This window comes from Palaemon carinicauda, chromosome 33, assembly GCF_036898095.1.
Source record: "Palaemon carinicauda isolate YSFRI2023 chromosome 33, ASM3689809v2, whole genome shotgun sequence".
NCBI classification, from domain to species: domain Eukaryota; kingdom Metazoa; phylum Arthropoda; class Malacostraca; order Decapoda; family Palaemonidae; genus Palaemon; species Palaemon carinicauda.
In genome coordinates this window covers 11,722,899-11,748,990 of record NC_090757.1, presented here as the reverse complement: position 1 = coordinate 11,748,990, position 26,092 = coordinate 11,722,899, and the positions used below count along the sequence as shown (strand labels likewise).

At 46.1% G+C, this 26,092-nt stretch overlaps 1 protein-coding gene across 3 annotated transcripts in view; it reads left to right on the top strand.

Moving 5' to 3' along the window:
* Positions 1 to 1,849: 1,849 nt before the first annotated feature.
* The window catches only part of LOC137625846 (uncharacterized), a 44,232-nt gene continuing 19,989 nt past the window's right edge, over positions 1,850 to 26,092 (top strand). Inside the window, exons 1-3 of one of the 3 annotated variants that reach the window (XM_068356749.1) lie at positions 1,850 to 2,007; positions 10,377 to 10,622; positions 18,241 to 18,443. In XM_068356749.1, the coding sequence (XP_068212850.1) occupies positions 10,439 to 10,622; positions 18,241 to 18,443 (387 nt within the window). In that variant the 5' untranslated portion in view covers positions 1,850 to 2,007; positions 10,377 to 10,438. Of the gene's footprint in view, positions 2,008 to 3,668; positions 3,827 to 10,376; positions 10,623 to 18,240; positions 18,444 to 26,092 lie in introns of those variants that run through there. The other 2 variants (XM_068356748.1, XM_068356746.1) reach the window with 2 other exon arrangements.

Sequence of the window (26,092 nt, the reverse complement as noted above, 5' to 3'; positions counted from 1 at the left end):
TACAGTACTGTACTATGTTAATTCCTTTTGGGCTGCAACTTCACCATCTTTATGAGCTAAGGATGGGGATTTTGGGGGAGCCTATACATCTATCTGCTAAGTCATCATCAGACATTCCCTGGTCCTAGCTTGGATGGAGAGAGGGCTTGAACACTGATTTATATGATGAGTCTAGAGCATTGTGGTGCTTGCCAGGAAGTGTCACTATCCCTTGCCTCTGTCATTCATGAATGGCCTTTAAACCTTTAAATAAGAAAAATTACACATTTAAAGGATCTAAAAGATACCTTGGGTATGTGTGACTGACTCCAGTTCCAGAATCCTACCCCTTCCATCGTACCTTCTTACGGGTGTGGATCATCCACACCAGGCCCCTTGAACCTACAGACAGTGTTGCATTCTCTTTGCAGTCGATCCAAAAGAAAAAAAAAAATTACTAGATTATTCAACATATTAAGCAAAGCATACTTATATTTCATAAGCAGTTTTCAATGGTTTTAGCATTAGTATTACGCAAACTGAAAATGAGAAAACAGTGTAACAAAAATAATGAGAAAATTTTTCAACAGCTCTTTACTGCCTCTAGTCATCTTTTAGAAAATAACTAAACTGTTAAAGATGATATCCTATAGTGTACTGTATTGTACTTAAAAAAAAAATCCTTACAGGTAATATAAGCTGTAGTTGATTTTATGCACGCTATTTTTCAGCGTGCCAGCATTTAATGCTAATGTTGAGCAAGTTTTCCCGATAATGAATACTTGAATGAGTTAAGAACCAATTAAGGTTGTTGTGGCCTTTGTAGAAGTGTTCTTATAATGCACATAGAACCTAAATTATCAATGAGCAGATGCTGAAAAGACGAGGACAAGTTATCAAAAAGTTATAACTAGAGGTAAGCTATTAGAATGTATGGTTTAAATTTTCTTCCCTTTTTATTAACACTTGGATAACTTGTAAATCTGTGTACAGCCAGGTATACATAAAGTTTAACTACTACTGTACTGTATAATTTGATTTAAGTTTTCCATATTTATAATTTTCAAATCTAGCAAGCCGAGTAAAATGTAGGATAGCTATATCCTGGACATCATCATGATAGTAATGCAAGTAGAAACTGTCATCAGCTGTAGGATTTTGATAATCCTGGCTGGCTGGTGAAGCAAAATGGCTGAAAATTTCAAGACTTTTTTAATACAAAATTGCATTACTTTTTATTGTCGTGAACTGATTGATTTATTGAAGATTATTTTAGACCAGTATTTTGTTTTTATTTTTTCTTTAGTCTAAATCTTATAGAGTTAGTATTTTAATTAATTTTTTTATTGAATTCTATGCCAAGTTTTATGTTTGTTTACAAAGAGTAATACTGCATATAGAATCTCTTAGTTTTAAACATTTAGAAACTGGAAATGTAGATTTAATTTCTCAAGTTTCCTTATCAAAGACAAACATATTTTCATTATATCCATTGCAGTCTCATGGATGCATTTTATTATTGGCTTTATTGCTCAGTTAGAATACTCAGAGATATAAATAGGGAAATTTAGTAGTTAACAATCAAGTGCCATACAATTCTGCTTGCTCAAGTTTTACATTGAGATTTACAGTCAGCAAGCAGGTGACCTTAAAGAATTGACATCATTTAGATTGTTATGAAACCGTTTGCGACAGTAATCGTTGGAGGAGGAGATGGTGATGAAATGGTTATACGTCAGATGAAGCAAGCATTAGTTAGATGTCAATAAAACCAGGACCCGTGTCTTTTCCAATTTCTGGTTAGTACAATGACTACAATGGTAATGTGCTGGCTTTTCATTCTCGTGGACGGCAGTCGGCAGTCGGCACTCACTCCGCAGGTCTCGTAAGGTTAAGTTGTTTACTGGACAGGTTACCGCTGTGGTTGGATGCCATGCTTAGGAGTTGTGAGCTGAAACCTGCCATCTTTATCGTCAATAGGAAACAGAAAATAAACTTTCTTGTGCTGACATTTCTAAAGGAAATATGGTAAGTAAAATGAAAGCGTAGTAAATATATTGGATGAAAACTTATTTCCTATGGTAAGTAAAAGGAAAGCCTAGTAAATATATTGGATGAAAACTTTAGATGGTTAAGTAAGATGAAAGTGTAGCTAATATATTTGATGAAATACCCAAGTCCAAAATATACCATTTAACACCCCCCCCCCCAAAAAAAAAACAATGTGATTTAGCAGACCATCTACCTGACTTCAAAGGTTGATGAAAATTCAAGGCCCCCCCCCCCCCCCCCCATGCCGTATATGACCGTAGGCCTGCCCTGAGATTCATAATAATGTACAGTAATCGGTTAAACCAATCCAACTTGTTGATATGGGACAATCTCCTGTTATGTAATTATAATCAAAATCAATATAATTAGTTTTCGCGTCCACTATATTGTCCCCAAAACTTCGTTAGCTTCTTATTTGACGTATTTGTAAAGGCTACATACTGGAAAGCTGGGCATAGTTTGTAGATAACCCGGTTATGTGCAAGATAGCAGCTGTCACAAAACTAAGAATTGGTTCAATATATATATATATATATATATATATATATATATATATATATATATATATATATATATATATATATATATATATATATATATATATATATCCATGTAACAGTAGGCTATGTGAATGAGTAAAACTATCCTTAAGAATTCTTGACTGAGGGTATTGATAAAAATTACCTTCATTAATCGAACATATAGTTTTATCCAAATTCATAAATTTAAACGTAAAAACTAGGTAATTTCACGTATACCAACTATAAATTTCACCTGGCTAACTAAAAATAACTTCCTACGCAATCAGGATGAGTATTTTTGATCACTAGGTTCTTCCATTATCCTTCCATCTTTTAACTTTTACTTCATATCGCCTCAGCAATTGTGTACCTCAATTGAAATATGGAGTAAAAGGACTTCCCTGTCCCCATCTCTGGGCCGTATCAAATTCAATGTATAAAAACTTGAAAGACCCGGTAGGCATGATAACGGTAACCTATAACCCAGGCCTATATATGTATAGACCTTGCCTATAGCAATACCTTGGGCCTACACCACAGAAGCGTAATAAAGGTGTGTATCTATTTTCTCTAGATTTTTAGTTCATGCATATTGCATAAGTATATATGCTTACCAGCAGTAACGCATTCAAAGTGGAACGTTTAAATGTAAAAGAATTGAAATAGATCCAGTCGCAAGTGGTAATATTATTATTTGCGTAGTTTATAAAGTCAATCTAGGTTTTTATAATTTATGTTGATTAGTTGCGCAATTTTTCTAATGATCCAAATTTCATATCGAAAAAAGATATACGAATGGAATTTTGAAAATCGAAGGATACGTTAAACTTAATAGTATATTGCAATTCAATCTAAGCTTTTATGATTTACGCTTATTATTCGTATAACCTTTCAGAGTACATACAAATAAGAATTTGCCATTGAATAAAGATATGAAAATGAAATTTTGAAAAGCAAAATAGACGTTATTTGTAAATTGTAAAGTTAGCCATCCCTTACGCTTAGTAACCGTGTAATCTTTCATAATACATACAAATAGGAATTTGCCATTGAAAAAAGCCTATTAAAATGAAATTTTGAAAACAAATAGAAGTTATTAGTAAACTGTAAAGTTAGGGATCTATGAGATAAAAAAAATAATTGAACAATGAACGCGAGTTGAATGTTTGATATAAACGTTCGCTTCTTTGGCGTTCACTCAGTGACAAAATAACAGAGGATTTGTCTGCAACTCTATGCTATGGCTTCTGACGACCCGTTGAGTATGTCATTAGGTAAGTTGTGCATTTTGTGAGTTGAAAGTGGCATTTATTTGTAACTTCCGCATTGAAATTCAATCTGTATTTATTGTCGAGGCTGTTTTCGAGCTGTAATTATTTAGGGACCCTTTAAGCACTTGACCCTGCTTGTACGGTGCTGGTGTCGTGGCTTAGCCCCTACTTCTTTACAATTGTCAAAATCGAACGTTTTTTCCTTGATTGAATGATGTCAGCCGTTAAAGAATGTCGGGAAATATTATGTATTGGCTATTTTTAATGGAGGTCACTCGGCAGGTAGCTTAGGCTTTGCTGTATTATCTACCAAGAGTAGCCTATCTCTGGTCTAACTATAAATGAGGATTTATATTAGGCTAGATATTATTTTAGGTTTGTATTGACATTGACTTCTTTATAGAGTGCCACTTTTATCATCAGTTATTCTTGGACTGGTGCAGTCGTGGCATTATTTTTTTCTTTCTTCAGTGAGCTATTTTCCCTGTTGGAGCCCCTGGGCTTATAGCATCCTGCTTTTCCAATTAGGGTAGTAGCTTAGCAAATAATACTAATACTAGAGACTATCAGTTATTTTTAATTATGCTAGTTACTGTAGAACACTATTGGATTTTAGGAGCATTTGTAGTTTGCGGGGACAGACTGAAAAGGAAACACATTTAATAAGGTAAATAGATTCAAGAACACCACCTAACCTAAGGTTTCCTACCCTACCTAACCTAGGAGCCATATCCTTACCTACTTGCCTACCTGGGGTGGGGGATACGCCACTTGAGACCTTTCTCCTAGACTACCTTATTTTTATAGCTTACCCTGTCCCAATGAACTACATTTACTGTTGGTTTTATTATAGTTCCGGTCAGAACAACATTTTTTAATAAATGTTTTTCTTATAGGAAAACTCACGTTTCCTTTGAAAGTTAAATTTATTTTTGGGGCTAGTAAATAAATAGCAAGATATACACGAAAAAATCCACCAATAATGGGGGTTACCCAGTTAGAAATCAGGGACGGGCTATACCCCCACTTGCGTCCTACCCTTAGACCTCCATATCCGTAGCTTACCCTAAGATGAAAATTCAACCCGGTGTAACGGTCTGAACGATCCCCCGGTCTCAGAATTCTCCTTGACATTGTATAATGGTTTTTTTCTGCCATTAGCTCGCTTCGTTCGCATGAAAATAAAACATCAAGCTCGTACGTACTGGCAAGCGGTAATGTTGAGCTGCGCACGCTAACATTAATGGAAAATAGAACATGAACCTCGTAGACACTGGCAAACGGTCATGTTCACGCATGCGCAGATTATCAAGGAGAATTCTGAGACCGGGGGATCGTTCAGACCGTCACACCAGTCAGAACAACATTTTTTAATAAATTTTTTTCTTATAGGAAAACTCACGTTTCCTTTTAAAGTTAAATTTATTTTTGGGGCTAGTAAATAAATAGCAAGATATACACGAATATATCCACCGATAATGGGGGTTACCCAGTTAGAAATCAGGGACGGGCTATACCCCCACTTGCGTCCTACCCTTAGACCTCCGTATACTTAGCTTACCCTAAGATGGAAATTCAACCTGTCTTCACCTGAAATTGTGGTTTGTCATGTATCCTAGGTTAACCTAGTCATGAAAGTTGAAAAACACACGAGTAACACTTCTTGTTTTCTCCAAAAGGGAGATGGCCATCTTTCTTGGATGCTGTTAATACGAATATCTTTTGGTATTATTGTAGTGTATTACAGGGTAAATATAACTTAGGGTAAGAGCTTGTATTAACAAAGGTAGAACTTGCATAGCAACTATTGAGGTGGGAGGTTGGCTAATAGAAAGTCACATGACTGAAACAACAGTTATGGGCTAGTGTATAACATTGGGTCACATGTTTTGTCCGCCAAAATACTCTCCAACTTGGCTAATGTGCGTAGCGCAGCATGCACTGTTTGCCTGAACAGAGGGGCAATAAAGTAATGTATCAGTACAAGCGTAGCGAGCCACGGATGAGTGAAGACCAGTAAGTGAACGATTAGCATTACTTCATTAACCAACTTATTTGTCGATACAATAAATTATGGGTGATGATGATAGGAAGGATTCTTGTTTTTATGCGAGCAGCAGGCCTGGCAACCCGACGAACTACACACGTACCCAGTTATGATTGGAGGTTACAAATGGGTACCAGAGCTAATAATGCAAAAAATGGCTAATGAAATATGAGATGTCCATTTTTGGACAGGAGGGTCGGGAATTTTATGAACTGTATTTATACGAAAATAGGTATCCAAGTTATTCTTAACTGCCGAACTAGGTAATAAGGTTCAAACTGTTGCTTCAGTTTGGTTATAACCTGTAAGTCTCTCTCTCTCTCTCTCTCTCTCTCTCTCTCTCTCTCTCTCTCTCTCTCTCTCTCTCTCTCTCTCTCTCTCTCTCTCTCTCTCTCTCTCTCTCTCTTTTTTTTTTTTCTTTTTTTTTTTCATGATGAAGAATAAAATTGTTGTGTTATGCGTAAAATGTTTCCAAAATAAAGGAAATTACTACTATAAATTTAGAAATAGATATAACTCGGTCCGAGACTCCCCATTGTATTGGCACTCATGCTGAAAAGGAAGAAGGCGAAAAATAATTGTTGTAAAACACCTAGGAACTTATGCATAAATAATTGGAAGCTCAAGAAATATGTACATGTATGTGTAGACATAAACCATATTTAATTTGGTTGATGTATGATACTTTAATTACTAGCAAAACTGAAATTTGTTATAAGAAATGGATGAGTGCTGGCTAGTTTTGCATTTTTCTCTATGTTAAATTGGGGCTGGGGCATAATAACTTGCATGTCAGTTGATTGAAATGTGAAGGCTAATTCTTGCTCTAACTCCATTGTTTACATTTGGGAGACTGATGGTGAGTTATTGAACATGCTTTACTTCATACGCTTTTGCCAGCATTGTTTTTTGTATGGGTAACCATTACCTGGCTTTTTGTAAACCAATTACGAGCTTCCAATTATTTATGCATAAGTTCCTAAATGTTCTACAACGGCCATTTTTTCCCACCCTCCCTTTCAGTTTCAGCTTCACCAAAATCACATATAGAAGTCTCCAAGAGGGGGAAGTACAGGTTATTTTGAAAGCGTATTTCTTTTTTAAATTTAGTGTAATTTATCTATGTCGACATTATGATGAAAACGCTCTCCGTTCAGTGTATAGGTATGGTTGCTCATGTGAAAGTAAAAAATAACTCTGAAATAATGACCCAGGGGAGCTTGCGAGTGCAGCTCAACATGTGCCACTTTCCAGAAAATAGGAGCAGTGATGTAATGTTTGATTGCGAGTGAAGCAAGCCACGGCGAAGCAAAAGCCATTAGAGGGATGTGAAGTGAATTGGATAATTATGATACTTTCATTTTTAGCCACTTATATGAACTATATATTTTTCCAACTGGTTATCTTGTGTTTATTTGGCATTTCTGACCATTATTATTGTTCCAAATCAATCGTTTTTGGCCATTTCCCTAACAAAAAAACCTTGATTTTCTACTGGGGTTCCCCAAAAACTCATAAAAGGATGGTTTGCCCCAATAATTATGGTCAGAAATGCATAAAACACATGATGGCAAGTAGGAAAAATATGTTTCATGCATTTGGCTATAAATTAAAGTATCATGTTAGTTCACTAAACTAACAAATTTTCCGATATTTATCATGTAGTTACCCTTAATTTTATTTAAGTTAGGTTAGGCTAGGTGAAGTTAGGATGTTATTACTTACTGTTCCTACGTACCATACAAACCCTCACCCTTTAATTAGGGAGATTGTTCAGCGCGAGCTGCAGCAGTCTTTAAGACTTGGATAACAAACAGTTATCCAGCTGGTGAAGGCGTGGGGTGAGGATGCTCTCCCCCTCTTCATTTTATTTTTCTCTACTGGAAATTATGCAGTTGTGATTATAGGATAATAGGATTGGAAGCAATTACAGTAGTTCATGTTTGTCCAAGAGAGGGGTGGACACTACGACGTGTTTATGGCTAAACTGACTGTGGTTCCACAACACCTCTGTGCCTCTTGTAGGTGGCACGATTGTTCGTTGTTATCCCCATGCGCCAAGTGCAGGTCGTAGCCTCCTGTGCAGTGGCAGGCATATACCCTGAATGAGAAGAAGCAAGCAAAGTATTTGCTAGGGTCTAGCTTGGCAATGTCCAAGAACACCACGTTGAAATCTTTTGCTGCCTTTGACCATACAGGCTGTTGACAATGATTTTGACCTAAGGAAGTCTTGGATTTCCTTAGGTTTTTCAGGTAGGCCCTCCATGACTTTGTTGAGGGTGCTAGTAGCTACACCTGGGCAAGTGTCCTAAATGGTCTTGGTGACGCCAATGGTGAAAGGCGTAGTAGTGCCCCCAGTGTCAGGAACCATGGTCGTTCTCTCCATTCTCAAGAGGACTATGGAAGCCCATAAAGTGGTTCCTGGGTCAGCAGGAAGTTGTTTGTCCCATAATTGGGCGTAATTGTAAGAAGGTTGCCAAGGCCAATGTGTGTGGTACCCCTGTTCCCTGGGTTACTCTGATCCCTGATCTGGTCCCAGTGATGAAGAAGAAGAAGCATGCGCAATGTTCATCTTCATCCTTCTCTTGATCTCCTTTTGTTTGATTGATTGATGTGTCAAAGAGAGGATAGAGGGACCATCTCAATGACCATCTAACTTCAAGACTGAGGTTACTAGAGGACAAGTCTTCATACCACTGTTCTGGAGTTGAAGGTAGCTTATTTTGTCTTGCAACATTTCCAGTCGGTGCTAACCACCCACTCGGTTGCACTGATGAATGTCAATGCAACCGTATTGGCTTGGGCCAACAAAGAAGGCAGCGCAGTATCACAGCTTCTCTGCTTCTTAGCTGTATTGATGCATGACTGGTTAGTCCACAATGTAATATTTGTCTCAGCCCAGTTTATTCCCAGTAAAATGACTGTCATAGCGGGCATGTTGAGTCCCCAGGATCAGATAGTTGATTAAGAATGGTCTTTGTGTCCCCAAGTAGCGACAAGACTCATAACTTTGTGGGGTTTTCCAACAAGAAATTACCAATCTATTGGTTAAGAGTGCTAGACCCGGCAGCAGCACTCAAGGACGTATTCCAGCGCCTCTGGCATAGCCTTTGCATCTATGCTTTTCTGCATTTTTGCCTCCTTCAGAAGGTGATAAACAAAGTTTTATCATCCCTAGATCTATAGTTGATTCTAGCAGCTCTGATATGGCCTCAAGCAGAATGGTACCTGGACCTTCTGCACCTACTAGTAATGACTCTGAGAAATCTTCCACCTTGCCACAATGTGCTTCGTCAGCCCCACTTGCACGAGTTCCACAGCTCGATGAAGTCTCTATCACTTCACAGGTAAAGGTTATCCTGCACCTCTTCTAAGAAAGTGGCTGTTTGCTCGAAACACCGCAGGAGGTTTCCCAATACCTCAGACCATTTTCTGTGATTGCAGCCATGGAAGGATTTCTTCTCTGTGCCTCTATTCCACTCGTGGCTGACTATCTGACACACTTACGAAAGGGAAAGCCGCCCCTTTGACCTCCAGCCTGGGATATGACCAAGGCAGTTGCAGTCCTTAATGAGAGCTCCTTATACTGTAAACTGTTGACTAACCTCAGAAGGGACCTTACCTTAGAAAAAAATTTTTCTCCTTGCTTTGGCTTCAAATAGTGCATAAGCTAATTGCACTGACTATTTGTTCTCCAACTTCGAGCACTGGAGATACAGTAGGTTATTTTATCATTGGTTCCCAACTTTGTAGCAAAACTTGAAATTCGTCGATCACTGATTCCATATTTTCATGATTTACAGTTCCTTCTCTTAGGAAGTAACTAGTGATCTGGGTGAGTTACTTGGGTGTTCTATTTAAATTATAAGGTTTGTATACTTAGGAAAAATACAAATTACTTTATAAATTTGAGATCTTTTGAGAACATCTAATCACCTTTTTGATAACCGAAGTAATAGGAGCTGAATATCCCATTGAATGATATATTCATATTAAGGATTTGTTCAGTTTTGAAGCATTCATAACTGGCCTTTAGCCTTGTGAACTTCTCGTGACTTGAAAAAGACTACTGTTAGGAAACTGCTGAAGGAAAATTTGCCTCTTTAGTTACTTCCCTAAGAGCTTGAGACTTTATAGGATAATTGACATTGCTTCATTTTTATTACCACACTGCACTGAAATAAGGTTGATGTAAAGACAAGTTATCTGTTTGTGTACATTATTGGTTCAATTGTGAATATATGGCTTGCAGATGGTTGTAATAATTTTTCATGTAATTTTTATGAGTTACTGTACTGTTTTCATATAAGTAACAGGATACTACTCTACTAGATTCAGTTAGAATTAATTTGAGTTTAGTATTGTAACTTCATTATTCATTAAGTGTCAAAAGTATTTTTATAGAGTTTCTTAGTTTCATACTAAAATACAGAAATGAACTCTGGTAAGGATGGGTTTTGTTTTAAAAACAAAATTGTTTAAACTTTTACTTTTTCTATATTCCAGATGACATCATAAAACTGAAACGCCAAGGTAGGCGTGGAGGCAAAAGCAATCAGAGGGGAAAGATGAGGGGCAGGGGCCGAGGCAGAGGAAATATCAATACAGGAAATACAGAGCAGTATACAGAATTTCAGAGAAACAGGCTGGGACCACCTGGGGGAAGAGGTCGTGCACTTGGAAATAGGGGTTTTGGGAACAATGGCCGTGGCAGAGGGCTTCGTGTTTTGACTACAAAATTTGGAGTTAAAGGTAATTATCAGTTTTAAGTAACTTATATTTGCATTGCAGCATAAATGAACTGGAAGCAAGTGATTGCTTGCTTTTGCTATTTCCCTTTAGTTTTGGGAGGTGGTTCATGAAAGACTTTGGTTTACAGTATAGCCAGAAACACAAGATATGCACTCTTAAAAAGTTAAATCCAGGCAAAGTCTTTATTTCTTAATGAATGTACAACTTGTGGGTCCAGGCATTCCCTTCCAGTACAAAACTGTATTCATCCACGTTGAATGTTTGTATTGGCAAATATTTTTCTTCAACAATAATCTGTTGAATTCTTTAGAAAGTTTTTGAGCTCCTACATTATCAGCATTTGCAGCTTCACCGCTAACTAGGACATTGTGGAAATTATTATCATTCTAAAAAATGTTGAAACCATCTGTGACTAAACGTTTGTGTAAACCATCTCAAATAGCAATCTTGTCTTAGCCTGCATCGTCAATAGGTTAAGCAGTGCGTTTTTTTTTTTTTATATATATATATATATATATATATATTCCTATCATATGTATATGTAGTCACTTCATGACATAAGTAACCACTGCTTTTTTCTTGCCGATCACGGTAGATTTTACAGAAGCAGATGATGTAACGGCTCATCTTTTTTTTTGGTGATTTTCAAAACCTTAACTAAATTCTTAAGTAAAGTAAAGGCATAAATATTAAAGCAGTTTTGCTTAGATTGTGTAGAAACTAGATTTATGGTTTGACTATGTTATTAGCTTTCATTTCAGACTGACTCCTAGGTCTCTTTGAGGGCTGTTGTGCTTCTTTACTGTCATCAATAAAATGTATTACAATGAGTGTTTTAAGAGATTTGCTGTGTACTGGAAGGTTTGTCAAATTTTGCCAACACTATGAAAATGTTTGTGTGTTTTTAAGGTAGGCTAAGTTTTTATATCAATTTAAAGTAGTTTTTAATTAACTCATGTAAGGACACTTAATTGGGTCGTAGGTCCCAATGCTGGCCAAAGTCATAATTCTATCATTATTATTAGTATTTTTTCAATATTAATCTTGCCCGATGATCATGTAGCTGTCAACTCCGTTGCCCGACAGAAATCTAAGGTCGGGATACGCCAGCGATCGCTATACAGGTGGGGGTGTACACAACAGCGCCATCTGTGAGCAGGTACTCAAGTACTTCTTGTCAACAAGAACTCAATTTTTCCTCTGTCGTGCCACCGGCAAGACCTACTTGGATACGCTGTTGATTCTGGAGTTGTTTTTCACGATTTTGGTGATGTTTTCGCTCTAGATTTTAGCCTTCGCTATTCAGGAATCTTTATCATTAGCTTAGCAAGCTTTTTGATTTAATTTGGATTAATTGTTAACGAACTTTGCTAGATTTTGGAATTCCCCCTTGACTATCTCTATAATTCAAGATGTCTGACCAGTCTCAAGTCCCTAAGTACAGGCAGTGTAGTGTTAGGGCTTGTACTAGGCGTCTTCCGAAGGCCTCCATAGATCCTCACACCGTTTGTTCCAATTGTAGGGGTAAATCCTGTCAATTGGAAGATCGATGTGAGGAATGCGCTGGGCTTTCGGAATTCGATTTTAACGAATTCCTTAAAAATGCACGTAGGCTAGAGAAGGATAGGATCAGGAGGAGTTCTTCTCGCTCTTTTGATTTTTCCTCTCCCCATGCCCCTCAACCTATTCCTTCCCCTGTAGTGGTGACTCCCGACCCTGCTACTAGTGCTCAGCCCTCCATGGCGGATATGATGCGTGCCATTCAGGCTCTTGGTGACAGAGTGGAGTCATTGGCTAATGACCGTAATCAGCTTTTGGCAGATGTCAAAGAGCTGAAAGCGCAAAGTGCAGTGGGAAGTGTTGTGAGTGCAAGTGAAGTGAAAAGTGTCAGTGTCAGTGTTGCGCATGAGGGTACATCTGTTCGTGCCAGTCGTCCTCCCAGTCCGGGACCTCTTGCAAGCTCCCAAGCCCAGGGGAGAAGCAATGTCGAAGGACCAAAGAGTTCGGCAGGCCTTGATCAGCGTACGGATGTACCCTCAGTGGTTGCGGACGTATCTGTCAGAGATCGTCCCATCCACAAACATTCCTCATCTGTGGAAGAAGTTTCGCGGAAGAAACATTGGACCAAGGTCTCACAACCTCTCAAGCGTAAGGTCCCTTCCGAGCGAGTCCAACGGCCCAGGTGTAGCCACTGGGTCAGTTCGGACTCGCCGCAGTCTTCCGAAGACTGCACACCTCCCAAGAGAGGTAGAGTGGTTCCGCAGCAGGCAACTACTCCGTCTGTTGCCGCACCAACCACGGTAGATCCTAAGTGGTCCATGCTGCAGACTATGCAGTCTCAGCTTGCTTCCTTTATGCAGGAGTATCGTGCTGAGAAGGTTGACACGGCACCAGTTAACCTACAACCTGCCACGGTTGTGCGCTCAGCAGATACTGCGGCTGCCTGCTCCCACACTCCACCTGTGAGAGCTCCACCACCGATGCGCAGTCCACCCTGCCAGACGCATGTTCATGCTGCACCCTCCGTTGACATGCGTGAGCTACCGCATCAGCAGTGGGAAGGTGCTGTAGAGCTGCCGTGTTTTGACACAATGCGGCATGCTCCGCAACCCATGCGGCATGCTCCGCATCCCATACGGCATGCTCCGCAACCCACGGCAGTCCCTCCCACGCACCAGCACTCTGCTTTTGTTGTTGCCAGCTCGCAGACTGACCAGCAGCGGCATGATGTTGGATCCGCAGCAGCTACGCATGCACCCGTGCTGCCGGATTCAGCCGTTCAGCTTTCTGCTCCACCTTTGCCACTTCCTACTCAGCTTTCGGATGATGGAGTATCGGATGACGAAGCTGCACATTTGGACGAACCGCACTCCGACTTAGAAGGACCCAAGTCTACGCCTCCCTCCTTAGACTTTCGGAAAGTCCTTGCCTTGTTCAGGGACTTGTATCCGGAACAGTTTGTGTCTGCAACCCCTCGCTCTCCTCCCTCCGAGTTTGCTCTGGGCATGCAGTCAGCAGCTCCTGCCTTCACCAAACTTGTCCTCGCACGCTCATCCAAGAGAGCTTTGAGGGTTATGGGAGAGTGGTTGCAGTCCAAGAAGCAACTGGGAAAGACTGCTTTCATCTTTCCGCCTACCAAGCTTGCTTCCAAATCTAGCGTCTGGTATGCCACGGGAGAGGAACCCGGCTTGGGAGTTCCTGCCTCTGCTCAGGGCGACTTCTCAAGTCTGGTTGACTCCCCGCAGGCTGGCTATGAGACGATCTAAGATTTGCTGGTCCTTTTCTGACATGGATCATCTGTTGAAGGGAGTCTTTCGTGCTTTTGAGATCTTCAACTTCCTCGATTGGTGTTTGGGAGCGTTAAGCAGAAAGACTTCCCCTTTGGATAAGGACTCTGCCATGCTTATCATGTCTAGCATGGACAAAGCCATTCGGGATGGATCTGGTGAGCTTGCGGCTTCGTACGTGTCGGGAGTGCTTAAGAAGAGAGAACATCTTTGCTCCTTCTTGTCGTCTGGGATCACTCCTTGCCAGAAGTCGGAGATGTTGTTTGCTCCTCTCTCCAAGTGTCTGTTTCCGGAGGAGCTGATCAAGGGGATGGCTGCCTCGTTGATCCAGAAGGATACCCATGACCTGATGGCATCTTCCGCACGTAAGGCTAAAGCTTTACCTTCCGTGCCTAGACCTTTCCGTTCTGCAGCAGTGGACACACCAGCAACTAGGTTCATCCCGCCCTTTCGTGGCAGAACCTCCAGCAGAGGAGGTACCCGTGCCGACAGTCACCGTGGCAAATCCAAGAAGGGTTCCAAGTCCGCAAAAGGCAGGATCTGACTGCCTTCCTCTCCAGACAGCAGTGGGAGCCAGGCTCAAGAACTTCTGGCAAGCTTGGGAGAGCAGAGGTGCAGACGCTCAGTCTGTGAAGTTGCTAAGGGAGGGGTACAGAATTCCGTTCTGCCGCAGTCCCCCTCTAGCAACATCTCCCATCAACCTCTCTCCCAACTACAAGGAGAAGGACAAGAGGCTAGCGTTGCAACAAGAGGTGTCGCTCTTGCTACAAAAGGGAGCGGTAGTCATAGTCCGGGACCATCAATCCCCGGGCTTCTACAACCGTCTCTTCCTGGTAGCGAAGAAGACAGGAGGTTGGAGACCGGTGCTGGACGTCAGTGCTCTCAATGCTTTTGTCACCAAGCAGACGTTCACGATGGAGACGACGAAGTCGGTCCTAGCAGCGGTCAGGAAGGAAGACTGGATGGTCTCGTTAGACCTGAAAGACGCGTACTTTCACGTCCCCATCCATCCAGACTCCCAACCTTTCCTAAGGTTCGTCTTTGGAAAGGTTGTGTACCAGTTCCAAGCCCTGTGCTTTGGCCTTTGCACGGCACCTCTTGTGTTTACCAAACTGATGAGGAATATTGCCAAATTCCTTCACTTGGCAGACATCAGAGCCTCCCTCTATTTGGACGACTGGCTTTTAAGAGCTCCGTCAAGTCGTCGCTGTCTGGAGAATCTCAGATGGACTATGGATCTGACCAAGGAATTGGGCCTCCTGGTCAATATAGAGAAGTCCCAACTCGTCCCATCCCAGACCATTGTCTATCTAGGTATGGAGATTCAGAGTCGAGCTTTTCGGGCTTTTCCGTCGGCCCCAAGGATCAATCAAGCCCTAGAATGCATCCAGAGCATGCTGAGAAGGAACCGATGTTCAGTCAGGCAGTGGATGAGTCTAACAGGGACACTTTCATCGCTGGCCCAGTTCATCGAGTTAGGGAGACTCCACCTCCGCCCCCTTCAGTATCATCTAGCTGCTCACTGGAGAAAGGACATGACGCTAGAGGCGGTCTCAGTGCCTATTTCCGAAGAGATGAGGTCTACACTGACGTGGTGGAAGAACAGCATTCTTCTCAAGGAAGGTCTACCATTGGCTGTTCAGACCCCCGACCACCGTCTCTTCTCGGACGCATCGGACACGGGCTGGGGTGCGACACTGGACGGACAGGAATGCTCGGGCACGTGGAATCAGGAGCAAAGGACACTTCACATCAACTGCAAGGAGCTTTTGGCAGTTCATCTGGCCTTGATAAACTTCAAGTCCCTCCAGCTAAGCAAGGTGGTGGAGGTGAACTCCGACAACACCACAGCCTTGGCGTACATCTCCAAGCAAGGAGGGACTCATTCGAGGAAGTTGTTCGAGATCGCAAGGGACCTCCTCATTTGGTCAAAAGATCGAAAGATTTCGCTGGTAACGAGGTTCATTCAGGGCGACATGAATGTCATGGAAGATCGCCTCAGCCGGAAGGGTCAGGTCATCCCCACAGAGTGGACCCTTCACAAGAATGTTTGCAGCAGACTATGGGCCCTGTGGGGTCAGCCCACCATAGATCTATTCGCTACCTCGATGACCAAGAGGCTCCCGATGTATTGTTCTCCGATTCCAGACCCAGCAGCAGTTCACGTGGATGCCTTTCTGCTGGATTGGTCCCATCTAGACCTGTATGCGTTCCCTCCGTTCAAGATTGTCAACAGGGTACTTCAGAAGTTCGCCTCTCACGAAGGGACACGGTTGACGTTGGTTGCTCCCCTCTGGCCCGCGAGAGAATGGTTCACCGAGGTACTGCAATGGCTAGTGGACGTTCCCAGGACTCTTCCTCTAAGAGTGGACCTTCTGCGTCAGCCACACGTAAAGAAGGTACACCCAAGCCTCCACGCTCTTCGTCTGACTGCCTTCAGACTATCGAAAGACTCTCAAGAGCTAGAGGCTTTTCGAAGGAGGCAGCCAGAGCGATTGCCAGAGCAAGGAGGACATCCACTCTCAGAGTCTATCAGTCAAAATGGGAAGTCTTCAGAAGCTGGTGCAAGGCGAATGCAGTTTCCTCAACCAGTACCTCTGTAACGCAGATAGCTGACTTCCTGTTACATCTAAGGAATGTAAGATCCCTATCAGCTCCTACGATCAAGGGTTACAGAAGCATGTTGGCAGCGGTCTTTCGCCACAGAGGCTTGGATCTTTCCACCAACAAAGATCTACAGGACCTCCTTAGGTCTTTTGAGACCTCAAAGGAACGTCGGTTGTCCACACCAGGCTGGAACCTAGACGTGGTTTTAAGGTTCCAGATGTCAGCAAGATTCGAACCGCTTCAATCAGCCTCTTTTAAGGATCTCACATTAAAGACTCTTTTCCTCGTTTGCTTAGCAACAGCTAAAAGTGAGATCCACGCCTTCAGCAGGAACATAGGTTTTACATCTGAAACGGCTACGTGTTCCTTGCAGCTCGGTTTTTTGGCTAAAAACGAGCTTCCTTCTCGTCCTTGGCCCAAGTCGTTCGAGATCCCAAGCCTGTCCAACTTGGTGGGGAACGAACTAGAGAGAGTACTTTGCCCAGTAAGAGCTCTTAAGTACTATTTAAGACGGACAAAGCCATTACGAGGACAATCAGAAGCTTTATGGTGTTCTATCAAGAAACCTGCTTTACCGATGTCTAAGAACGCAGTTTCTTACTACATCAGGCTTCTGATTAGAGAGGCCCATTCTCATCTGAAGGAAGAAGACCTTGCTTTGCTGAAGGTAAGGACACATGAAGTTAGGGCTGTCGCTACTTCAGTGGCCTTCAAACAGAACCGTTCTCTGCAGAGTGTTATGGATGCAACCTATTGAAGAAGCAAGTCAGTGTTCGCATCATTTTATCTCAAAGATGTCAAGTCTCTTTACGAGAACTGCTACACCCTGGGACCATTCGTAGCAGCGAGTGCAGTAGTAGGTGAGGGCTCAGCCACTACATTCCCATAATCCCATAACCTTTTTTAATCTTTCTCTTGAAATGCTTTTTATTGTTGTTTTTGGGTTGTACGGAAGGCTAAGAAGCCTTCCGCATCCTGGTTGATTTGGCGGGTGGTCAAATTCTTTCTTGAGAAGCGCCTAGATTAGAGGTTGTGATGAGGTCCTTTAGTATGGGTTGCAGCCCTTCATACTTCAGCACCTAGGAGTCGCTCAGCATCCTAAGAGGATCGCTAGGCTCAGTAAGGAAGACGTACTTAAAAAAGGCAGAGTAATGGTTCAAGTCGACTTCCTTACCAGGTACTTATTTATTTTATGTTTGTTATTTTGAATAACTGCTAAAATGAAATACGGGATACTTAGCTTCTAATGTTAACATGTATGCTGGTCTCCACCCACCACCCTGGGTGTGAATCAGCTACATGATCATCGGGTAAGATTAATATTGAAAAATGTTATTTTCCTTAGTAAAATAAATTTTTGAATATACTTACCCGATGATCATGAATTTAAGGACCCTCCCTTCCTCCCCATAGAGAACCAGTGGACCGAGGAGAAAATTGAGTTCTTGTTGACAAGAAGTACTTGAGTACCTGCTCACAGATGGCGCTGTTGTGTACACCCCCACCTGTATAGCGATCGCTGGCGTATCCCGACCTTAGATTTCTGTCGGGCAACGGAGTTGACAGCTACATGATCATCGGGTAAGTATATTCAAAAATTTATTTTACTAAGGAAAATAACATATTAGTTGGAAAAGCTGGATGCTATGAACTCAAGGGCTCCAACAAGGCAAATTTAATGAAATTTTGACGAGCACTGAACTTATTCCTATACTTTAAACTAGCTAATCTAAATCTGACAGGTGCCGCACGTGGCCGAAACACAAGTGTGTTACAGGGCAACAGACTTGGCCAAGGTCGCCGAGGAAGGGGTTTTTCTTCATCAGGGAGAGGAAATGGCTTAACTAGTGATGAGATAAGGAGAAGAGGAAGAGAGGGAATACTGCAGAGACTTAAGGATAGGGATGATTTCACAGACAATTTTCAGGTAAGTGAAATGCTAGAAATTTTTTTGTTTTTGTTCACAGTCATGTATGTTCCTAAGATAAAACTACCATATCATGTAAACCTTACGCACAGGAAAGTACCTGAATTTTACTTTGTTCCGTAACCGAAATACAAACCACGCTATTTACAGAGGGTTTACCTTTTAGCGCAGCTGAAATGACGAGCCAATAGTTTTAACGAGGGTTAATTACCCCCGCGCTAGTTAGCGGGGGGTGGGAAAGGGTAGCTTGCTACCCCTCCCCCCTCCACACACCGGTGACTTGCTTCACTTCACTTTTGGCTCGGCGGTGATCAGACGTGTCTGCTCATCGTCCTCGTGACAGCCTTTAATTTTCTGCTTTTTCTTTTCAGCGTGTGTGTTGGTTGGAAGTTGACCTTCATTATTATTTCTTTACAATGCGTACATGCCCTGGAGTTGCCGATCGTCCTTGTGGGACTTTCATGTCGGACGTAAATACGGATCCGCACACCCTCTGCCCTCAATGTCGGGGCCGACGGTGTGACCAGGAGAACGTGCCGTGAGTGCAGGGAGTGGTCTGCCTCCCAGTGGGAGAGGTTTGGCCGTCGGCGTAAGAAGAAGTCCAAGAGAGACCGTTCTCCTCCGGGGTTAGCCTTGAAGGAGGAAGGTTCTCGGGACTCTTCTTCCGCCGCCCAAACCTCCTCCGAAGCTCCCCCTCGTCCGCCTCCTAAGGAGAGTCGGCCGAGTGGGAGCGCAGGCCCTTGTTCTGTTTCCCGACCTTCGGTGGGGGGAGAGGGCGTCGCCTCCCATAGCGAGGCGGTTCCCCCTCCTCCTCCGGGGGAGGTTATTGATAATGCCTTAACCAGTGATGATCTTTTACAGATTTGGTCGTCCCTGGGGCTTAAGGGCTTGCCCTCCAGGGTCGCTCTTATTGACCTTGTCTCGTTAGGGGCCGCTGTTAAGCAGTCGCCGGCGGTAGCAGAGGTAGACCCTCTGTCTATTGTCGACGTCGTGGTGACAGAGGCCTCCGACGTGGCTGGGCAATCCGCCGCAGGTGCTGTTGCGGATGATGGTGCTAAAGGCTCTCCTCCCCCTTCTGTACATCCTTCGAAGGGGGAAGTGAGTCCTTCGGTCTCGGCTGCTGCTCAGCTTCCTTCTGAGGGAAGTGCTTTGACGGACTCTCCCCTTCGGAGGACTGATGGTCCTGACGATCTTCCCCGAGGCCGCCTCCGCCGTAAGGCTCACCGTCCGCTACGCCACAAGGGCCTCCCTTCCCCTTACAGGGGGACTAAGAGGCGCCTTTTTGGGTCTTCATCCTCCCGGGGGGACTCTCCTCGTCAGCCTCAACCTACAGCTCCGCCTTCCTTGAACCTCTCTGCAGAGCGTTCACCATCTCCTGCCAGATCTTCCCCTTCTGGAGAACTCGTCACCCGGTGGGCAACGGTCCCTTCGGGGCTAAGGGATCCTTCCCTTCCGCGAGCAGTGCTAGCGCACAGGCGCTCTCCTGCTTGCCAGCGCTCTCCTGATCTTCAGCGCTCTCCTGCTCGCCAAGACTCTCCTGCTCGTCGGCTCTCTCCTGATGTTCGCCCCCCTCGCCAGCGCTCTCCTGCTCGTCAGCTCTCTTCTGAGCGTCAGCGCTCATTTGAGGACCATCGCCCTGCGGTCTCTGACCAGCCTTTAGTTCCTTCTGAGCTCCCTGCTCACCATCTGCCTGGTCCTGTGGCTACGCAACATCGTGCTGCGAGTGTGTCATGTTCGCCAACGCGCCAGCGATCTTCCAGTTCCTGCTCGTGAACGCGCCGCGCCACCTGTCCTTTCACATGACACGCGTCGACCTTCTACTCGCCAGCGATCACCTACGCGCCAGCGATTACCTCCTCGCCAGCGTTCACCTGCTTGCCAGCGCGCACAGGCGATCTTAGTATCGCCTATTCAACAGCGACAGCTAGCGCGCCAACGTTCTCCAACGCTCCTGAAGGAACATGGTTCGCCAGCTTCTAGCTCGCCATGACGCGATCACCCTCCTGCGCATGCTGCTCGCCATCGCTCACCATTGCACGATCGCCCTCCTGCGCATGCTGATCACCATCGCATCCCATCTCGCGATCGCCCACCTGCGCATGCTGCTCGCCATCGCTCGCCATCACACGATCGCCCTCCTGCGCATGCTGCTCGCCATCGCTCGCCATTGCACGATCGCCCTCCTGCGGATGCTGATCACCATCGCACCCCATCACGTGATCATTCACCTGCGCATGCTGCTCGCCATCGCTTGCCATTACGCGGTCATTCACCTGCGCATGCTGCTCACCATCGCTCGCCAATGCGTTGACATGCCACATCGCGCCATCGCCAACTTGAGCGACTGCACTAACCAGCTCGTCATCGATCGCCTGTGGATCTACATCGCCAGCGGTTTTCCTCACCTACGCGGCAGCGCTTTCCCTCGCCGTCGCGCCAACGCTTGCGTTCGTCGCCTCGGACACGCGTTCATTTACCTGCCCACCCTCGCGCCCACTCGCCCGCGCTCCCGCGCGACCATCGTTCGCGGCGAATTCCGCAGCCGGTGGTAGCAGCAGGAACGCGTGCTCCTAGACGGCACTCGGGATCACCTCCATCCAAACACAGGTTGGTAGTGCAGGACAAGGAGAGGTTAGTAGATCATTCTTCCCCACCTTCTTTTCAGGCAGGTACCGTGGTGTCCACTCCAAAGGATCGCCCGATCCCTTTCCCTTTAGCGAGGATTTCGGACTCTGTGTCCTTGGAGCAACAGACTTGGTTTGGTCCTCTGGCACGGGCATTAGTGAGGGTTATGAAACCAGCACTCGCCGGCCAGGGTAACAAACCAACGGCTGTCTCTCCTACGCTGAAGAGAAAGAGAGGAGTGGACTTCGTGGTGACTTCCCCCAGGGCTAAGTTGGTTCCCAAGAGGTCGGTCGCGAAGGTCCCTTCTCCTGCACGAGTGCTCTCTCCTTCTCCCGTGGACGAGGCCTTTCCGTCCTCAGGTGAGTCCAGTGGGGCGGTAGTCTTCCCCTCGGCACCAGGGGGGGAGACTTCGCTTCATGCAGGAGAATCGTCTCGGGAGGAAGGGGCCCCTCGAACCTCGTTGTTGGGATCTTGTATCCCTCCCAGGAGGGAATCCAAGGACCAAGACCGTCCCTAAATCCTCTGCAAGGATTCGTCAGGAACCCACGACTACCCAGGGGAATGTCCACGTGTCACCCCAGGAAGAGATCCCTGGGGCAGGAGACTTAGCTGCTAGCCCGCAGGGAGGAGAACAGCAAGAATCCGAACATGCCTTCTGGCAGGTCCTAAGCCTGATAAGGCAACTTAACGGGCTTATGGATCCAGTCATCGCCCCCCGTGAAGGCAAAGACACGATTTTGGATGAAGTGTTTGACGTTCGGAAGGCCCCTAAGACCAGTGCGGCTCTGCCCTGGTCTCGGGGGCTGAAGAGTGCCAGGTCTAGGGCCAACGCTCAGCTCGCACTTCTTGCCTCCCCCAGTCGTTCCACTGCCGGGAACAAGCTCATCCCTCCTCCTCGTCTTCAGCAGAGGAGGTATTTCGAGATCCTGGGTGAGTACAACCTCGCTCTTCCTCTCCATCACTCTGTGGAGGAGCTGGCGAAGGGAGTTCCCCTTGAGAAACTCTCTGCCCGTCAGGTGTCGTTCTCGGCGGCAGAGATCCTTAACCACGAGAAGGTCGCTAAGTGTGCCATGCAGGCCACTTCGTGGCTGGACTTTAGGCTAGGATCTCTGGGCATCCTATTGCGATCGGAGGACTTGTCCAAGGAGACCAATAGGAAGGCCCTAGAGACCTTGCTCTCGGGCACCCGCTCTATCGAGTTTTTGGCGCACCAGGTTACCACCCTTTGGGCCAACTCGGTGTTGAAGCGTCGCGATGCTGTGTCCGAGAGATTCCATCCGAAGGTCCCCGCCGTAGATGTGTGTAGGCTCCGACATGCTTCCCTTCTGGGGTAGAGCCTGTTTAAGCCTCAAGACATGGAGCGAACGGCTGAGAGGTGGAGGAAATCCAGCACGGACTCCCTCCTCCATAGGGCCCTTACAACTCGGCCCTATAAGCCTCCAGCCCCGCCACAACAGCAGCAACAGCCTTGTAAGGCTCCCAAACAGGCACTGGCAGCTAAGAAGGTGGTGTCTAAGCTCCAGCCCTTTCCAGCCAAGGTCAAGAGGGGCGGTAAGTCCTCCAGGGGAGGCAAGACTCCTAGGGGTGGCGGCCGCGGCCGCAAGCCCTAGGGGTGGCAGTCCCCCTGCATGTCCACCTGTGGGGGGATGCCTTCAGCGTTGCGTCCGCAGGTGGCAGCAACACGGGGCCGATGCTTGGAGGGTCTCTGTGATCGGCCAAGGCTATCGCGTCCCGTTCACAACATCTATACCTCCCCTGACAGCGAATCCAGTGTCGTTGAGCTCTTATGCCACGGGATCGGCAAAGGGGCTGGCCCTCCAGGCCGAAGTCGGGACCATGCTCGAGAAGGGTGCTCTCCAGGAGGTCGTGGACGGATCCCCAGGCTTCTTCAGTCGACTCTTTCTTGTAAAGAAGGCTACTGGAGGCTGGAGACCCGTCATCGATCTCTCAGCTCTGAACAGGTTTGTCAAACAAACCCGGTTCAGCATGGAGACAGCAGACACGGTCAGACTTGCGGTGAGACCACAAGACTTCATGTGCACACTGTATCTAAAGGACGCGTACTTCCAGATCCCAATCCATCCATTTTCCAGGAAGTACCTGAAATTCTGCCTAGACAACAAGATCTACCAGTTCAAGGTGCTGTGTTTCGGTCTCTCCACAGCTCCTCAGGTGTTCACCAGTGTGTTCACGTTGATTTCATCTTGGGAACACAGGAACGGCATTCGTCTCCTTCGTTACCTGGACGATTGGCTGATCCTAGCAGACTCGGAGTCGACCCTTCTTCGGCACCGAGACAGGCTTCTGGATCTTTGCCAGGATCTGGGGATCGTGGTAAACCTCAAGAAGTCCTCTCTGCAGCCGTCCCAACAACTGGTTTATCTAGGCATGCTAATAGACACCAATCTCCACAAAGCCTTTCCATCAGACGACCGGATAGCAAGGCTGAGGAGGGTGGCGGAACCCTTCCTCAGGCGAAAAGAACTCCCCGCCCAATCGTGGTTGCATCTCTTAGGCCTCCTATCCTCCCTGGCCCGTCTGGTTCCAAACAGCCGCCTCAGGATGAGATCCCTTCAATGGCGGCTCAAGTCCCGGTGGAATCAAGGATCCGATTCCCCGGACATTCTGATCCCAATGGGGTCTCTGGAACAGACGGACTTGCGGTGGTGGCTGGCCGATGAGAACCTGCGGAAGGGAGTGAGTCTTCTCGTCCTCCCCCCGGAATTGACTGTTTTCGGACGCGTCAAAAGAAGGGTGGGGGGCGCACGTTCTGAACCAGAGGGCCTCAGGCCTTTGGTCAGAATCAGAAAAGTGCCTACACATCAACCTGCTAGAATTGAAGGCCGTCTTTCTGGCTCTTCAGCAGTTCCAACGGTCCCTGGCCGGTCACTCCGTGGTGGTGATGAGCGACAACACCACGGTAGTGGCTTATATCAACAAGCAGGGAGGCACTTTTTCGCAACAGCTATCCCATCTTGCAGTAGAGACTCTGAGGTGGACCGAAGTCCATTCGATAACACTATCAGCTCGCTTCATTCCTGGCAAGAGGAATGTGCTCGCCGACAGTCTGAGCAGGGCTTCGCAGATAGTGAGTACCGAGTGGTCTTTGGATCCACAGATAGCCAACAAAGTCCTGACTTTGTGGGGTTCCCCGACTGTGGACTTGTTCGCGACAGCCTTGAACTTCAAGCTGCCCCTGTACTGCTCACCAGTCCCGGACCCCAAGGCACTCTGGCAAGATGCTTTCCAGCAACGGTGGGACAACATCGACGTGTACGCCTTCCCACCGTTCTGTCTGATGAGAAGGGTGCTCAACAGGACCAGACTATCGGTCAACTGTTCGATGACTCTGGTAGCTCCGCTATGGCATCACGCGGAATGGTTTCCGGACCTTCTGCAACTCCTGACGGAACTCCCAAGGGAGCTTCCTCCACGACACGAGCTTCTCAGACAACCCCACTCCAGCGTCCCTCACAGGGCCGTAGCCTTGCTTCGGCTTCACGCCTGGAGACTATCCAGCGTCTCCTCGCGGAGAGAGGCTTTTCGCAACAGGTTGCGGAGAGAATGTCTCGGCACCTGCGAAGGTCCTCTGAGGGAGTCTACCAAGCAAAGTGGAGAGTCTTTTGTGGTTGGTGCCGTGGAAGGGGTATCTCTCCACTCGATGCCACTATTCCAGCAATAGCGGATTTCCTCGTGTATCTGCGAGAAGAAATGCGCCTTTCTGTCTCGGCAGTGAAAGGCTATCGCTCAGCCTTAAGCTTGGCCTTCAGATTGAAGGGCGTGGATATTTCTTCATCGCTAGAACTCTCTTTACTCATACGTAGCTATGAGCTTACCTGCCCCCAGTCGGAAGTGAGACCCCCTCCTTGGAACGTGGTTCGAGTCCTCAGGTCTCTTGAGACCTCCCTTCGAGCCATTACACCAGGCCTCCGATCACCACCTGTCTTGGAAGACGGCTTTCCTACTCGCTTTGGCTTCGGCCAAGCGAGTTAGTGAACTTCATGGTCTCTCGTACGACATCGCCCATTCAAGGGGATGGGGGGAGGTAACGTTCAGGTTCGTCCCTGAGTTTGTTGCCAAGACTCAGAATCCTGGAGTGCCGGATCCTCGGTTCGACTCTTTCAGGATAGCGAGTCTCCGTTCTGTAACAAGTGACCCAGACCAGCTGCTACTATGTCCAGTGAGGTGTCTGAGGCACTACTTGAAGAGAATGGCTGCAGTCCGTCCTCATGTGCGAGCTTTGTTTGTGAGCACAGGCAGGACTAAGAGGAGGGTCACCAGGAACACCATCTCAGCTTGGATTCGAAGGGTTATCCACCGTGCCCTGAATCCTGACCCTCCTCCGTCACGTCGCCCTTGGGCCCACGATGTCAGGGGTATTGCTACATCCCTGGCCTTCAAGAGAAACTTCTCTGTGACGCAGGTACTTCAAGCTGGGGTCTGGAAGCGTCAAACGACCTCACAGCCCACTACCTGCAAGACGTGACCCACAGGAGCCTCGATACGTTTTTTATCGGCCCTGTGGTGGCTGCACAACAGCTGGTCTAACCTCAGGCTCCTTTTGGACAAGTAGCAGTAGGTTGAGGGCGTTGTTACCCGGTCTTAGTCTGCGTGAATGAAAGAGTATGTCTGACCCTTACTTCTTTCTTCATTGTCCCCTCTCTTGGGGAAGCAGCATCCTGGTCCTCGCATAGCTGACCTCGACCTCTGCAGGTAACCCATGCTTCTTTGTGCTCCTAGTATTAAGCTTAATACTGTTGCGTCTCCCATACCCTGACGAGGTGGTATGGGGAACGTCCTATCCTAGAATTCCTATCTGAAGGTCTCAAGGTCAACTTCATAGGATGAGTCACACTTTCCTCCTTACACTGCTTATGTACGCCACTCGTTCTTAGCGATGCTAGGAACTTGTGAGGTACAGGGGCTCCCTCTCTAGTGCTGTTCACTGAGGGATCGAGCCCCCGGGCAAGCAGAAGTCAGTAAGGCTGGGGACTTTCCACCCTTCCTAAGGGGTAAGTCACCCT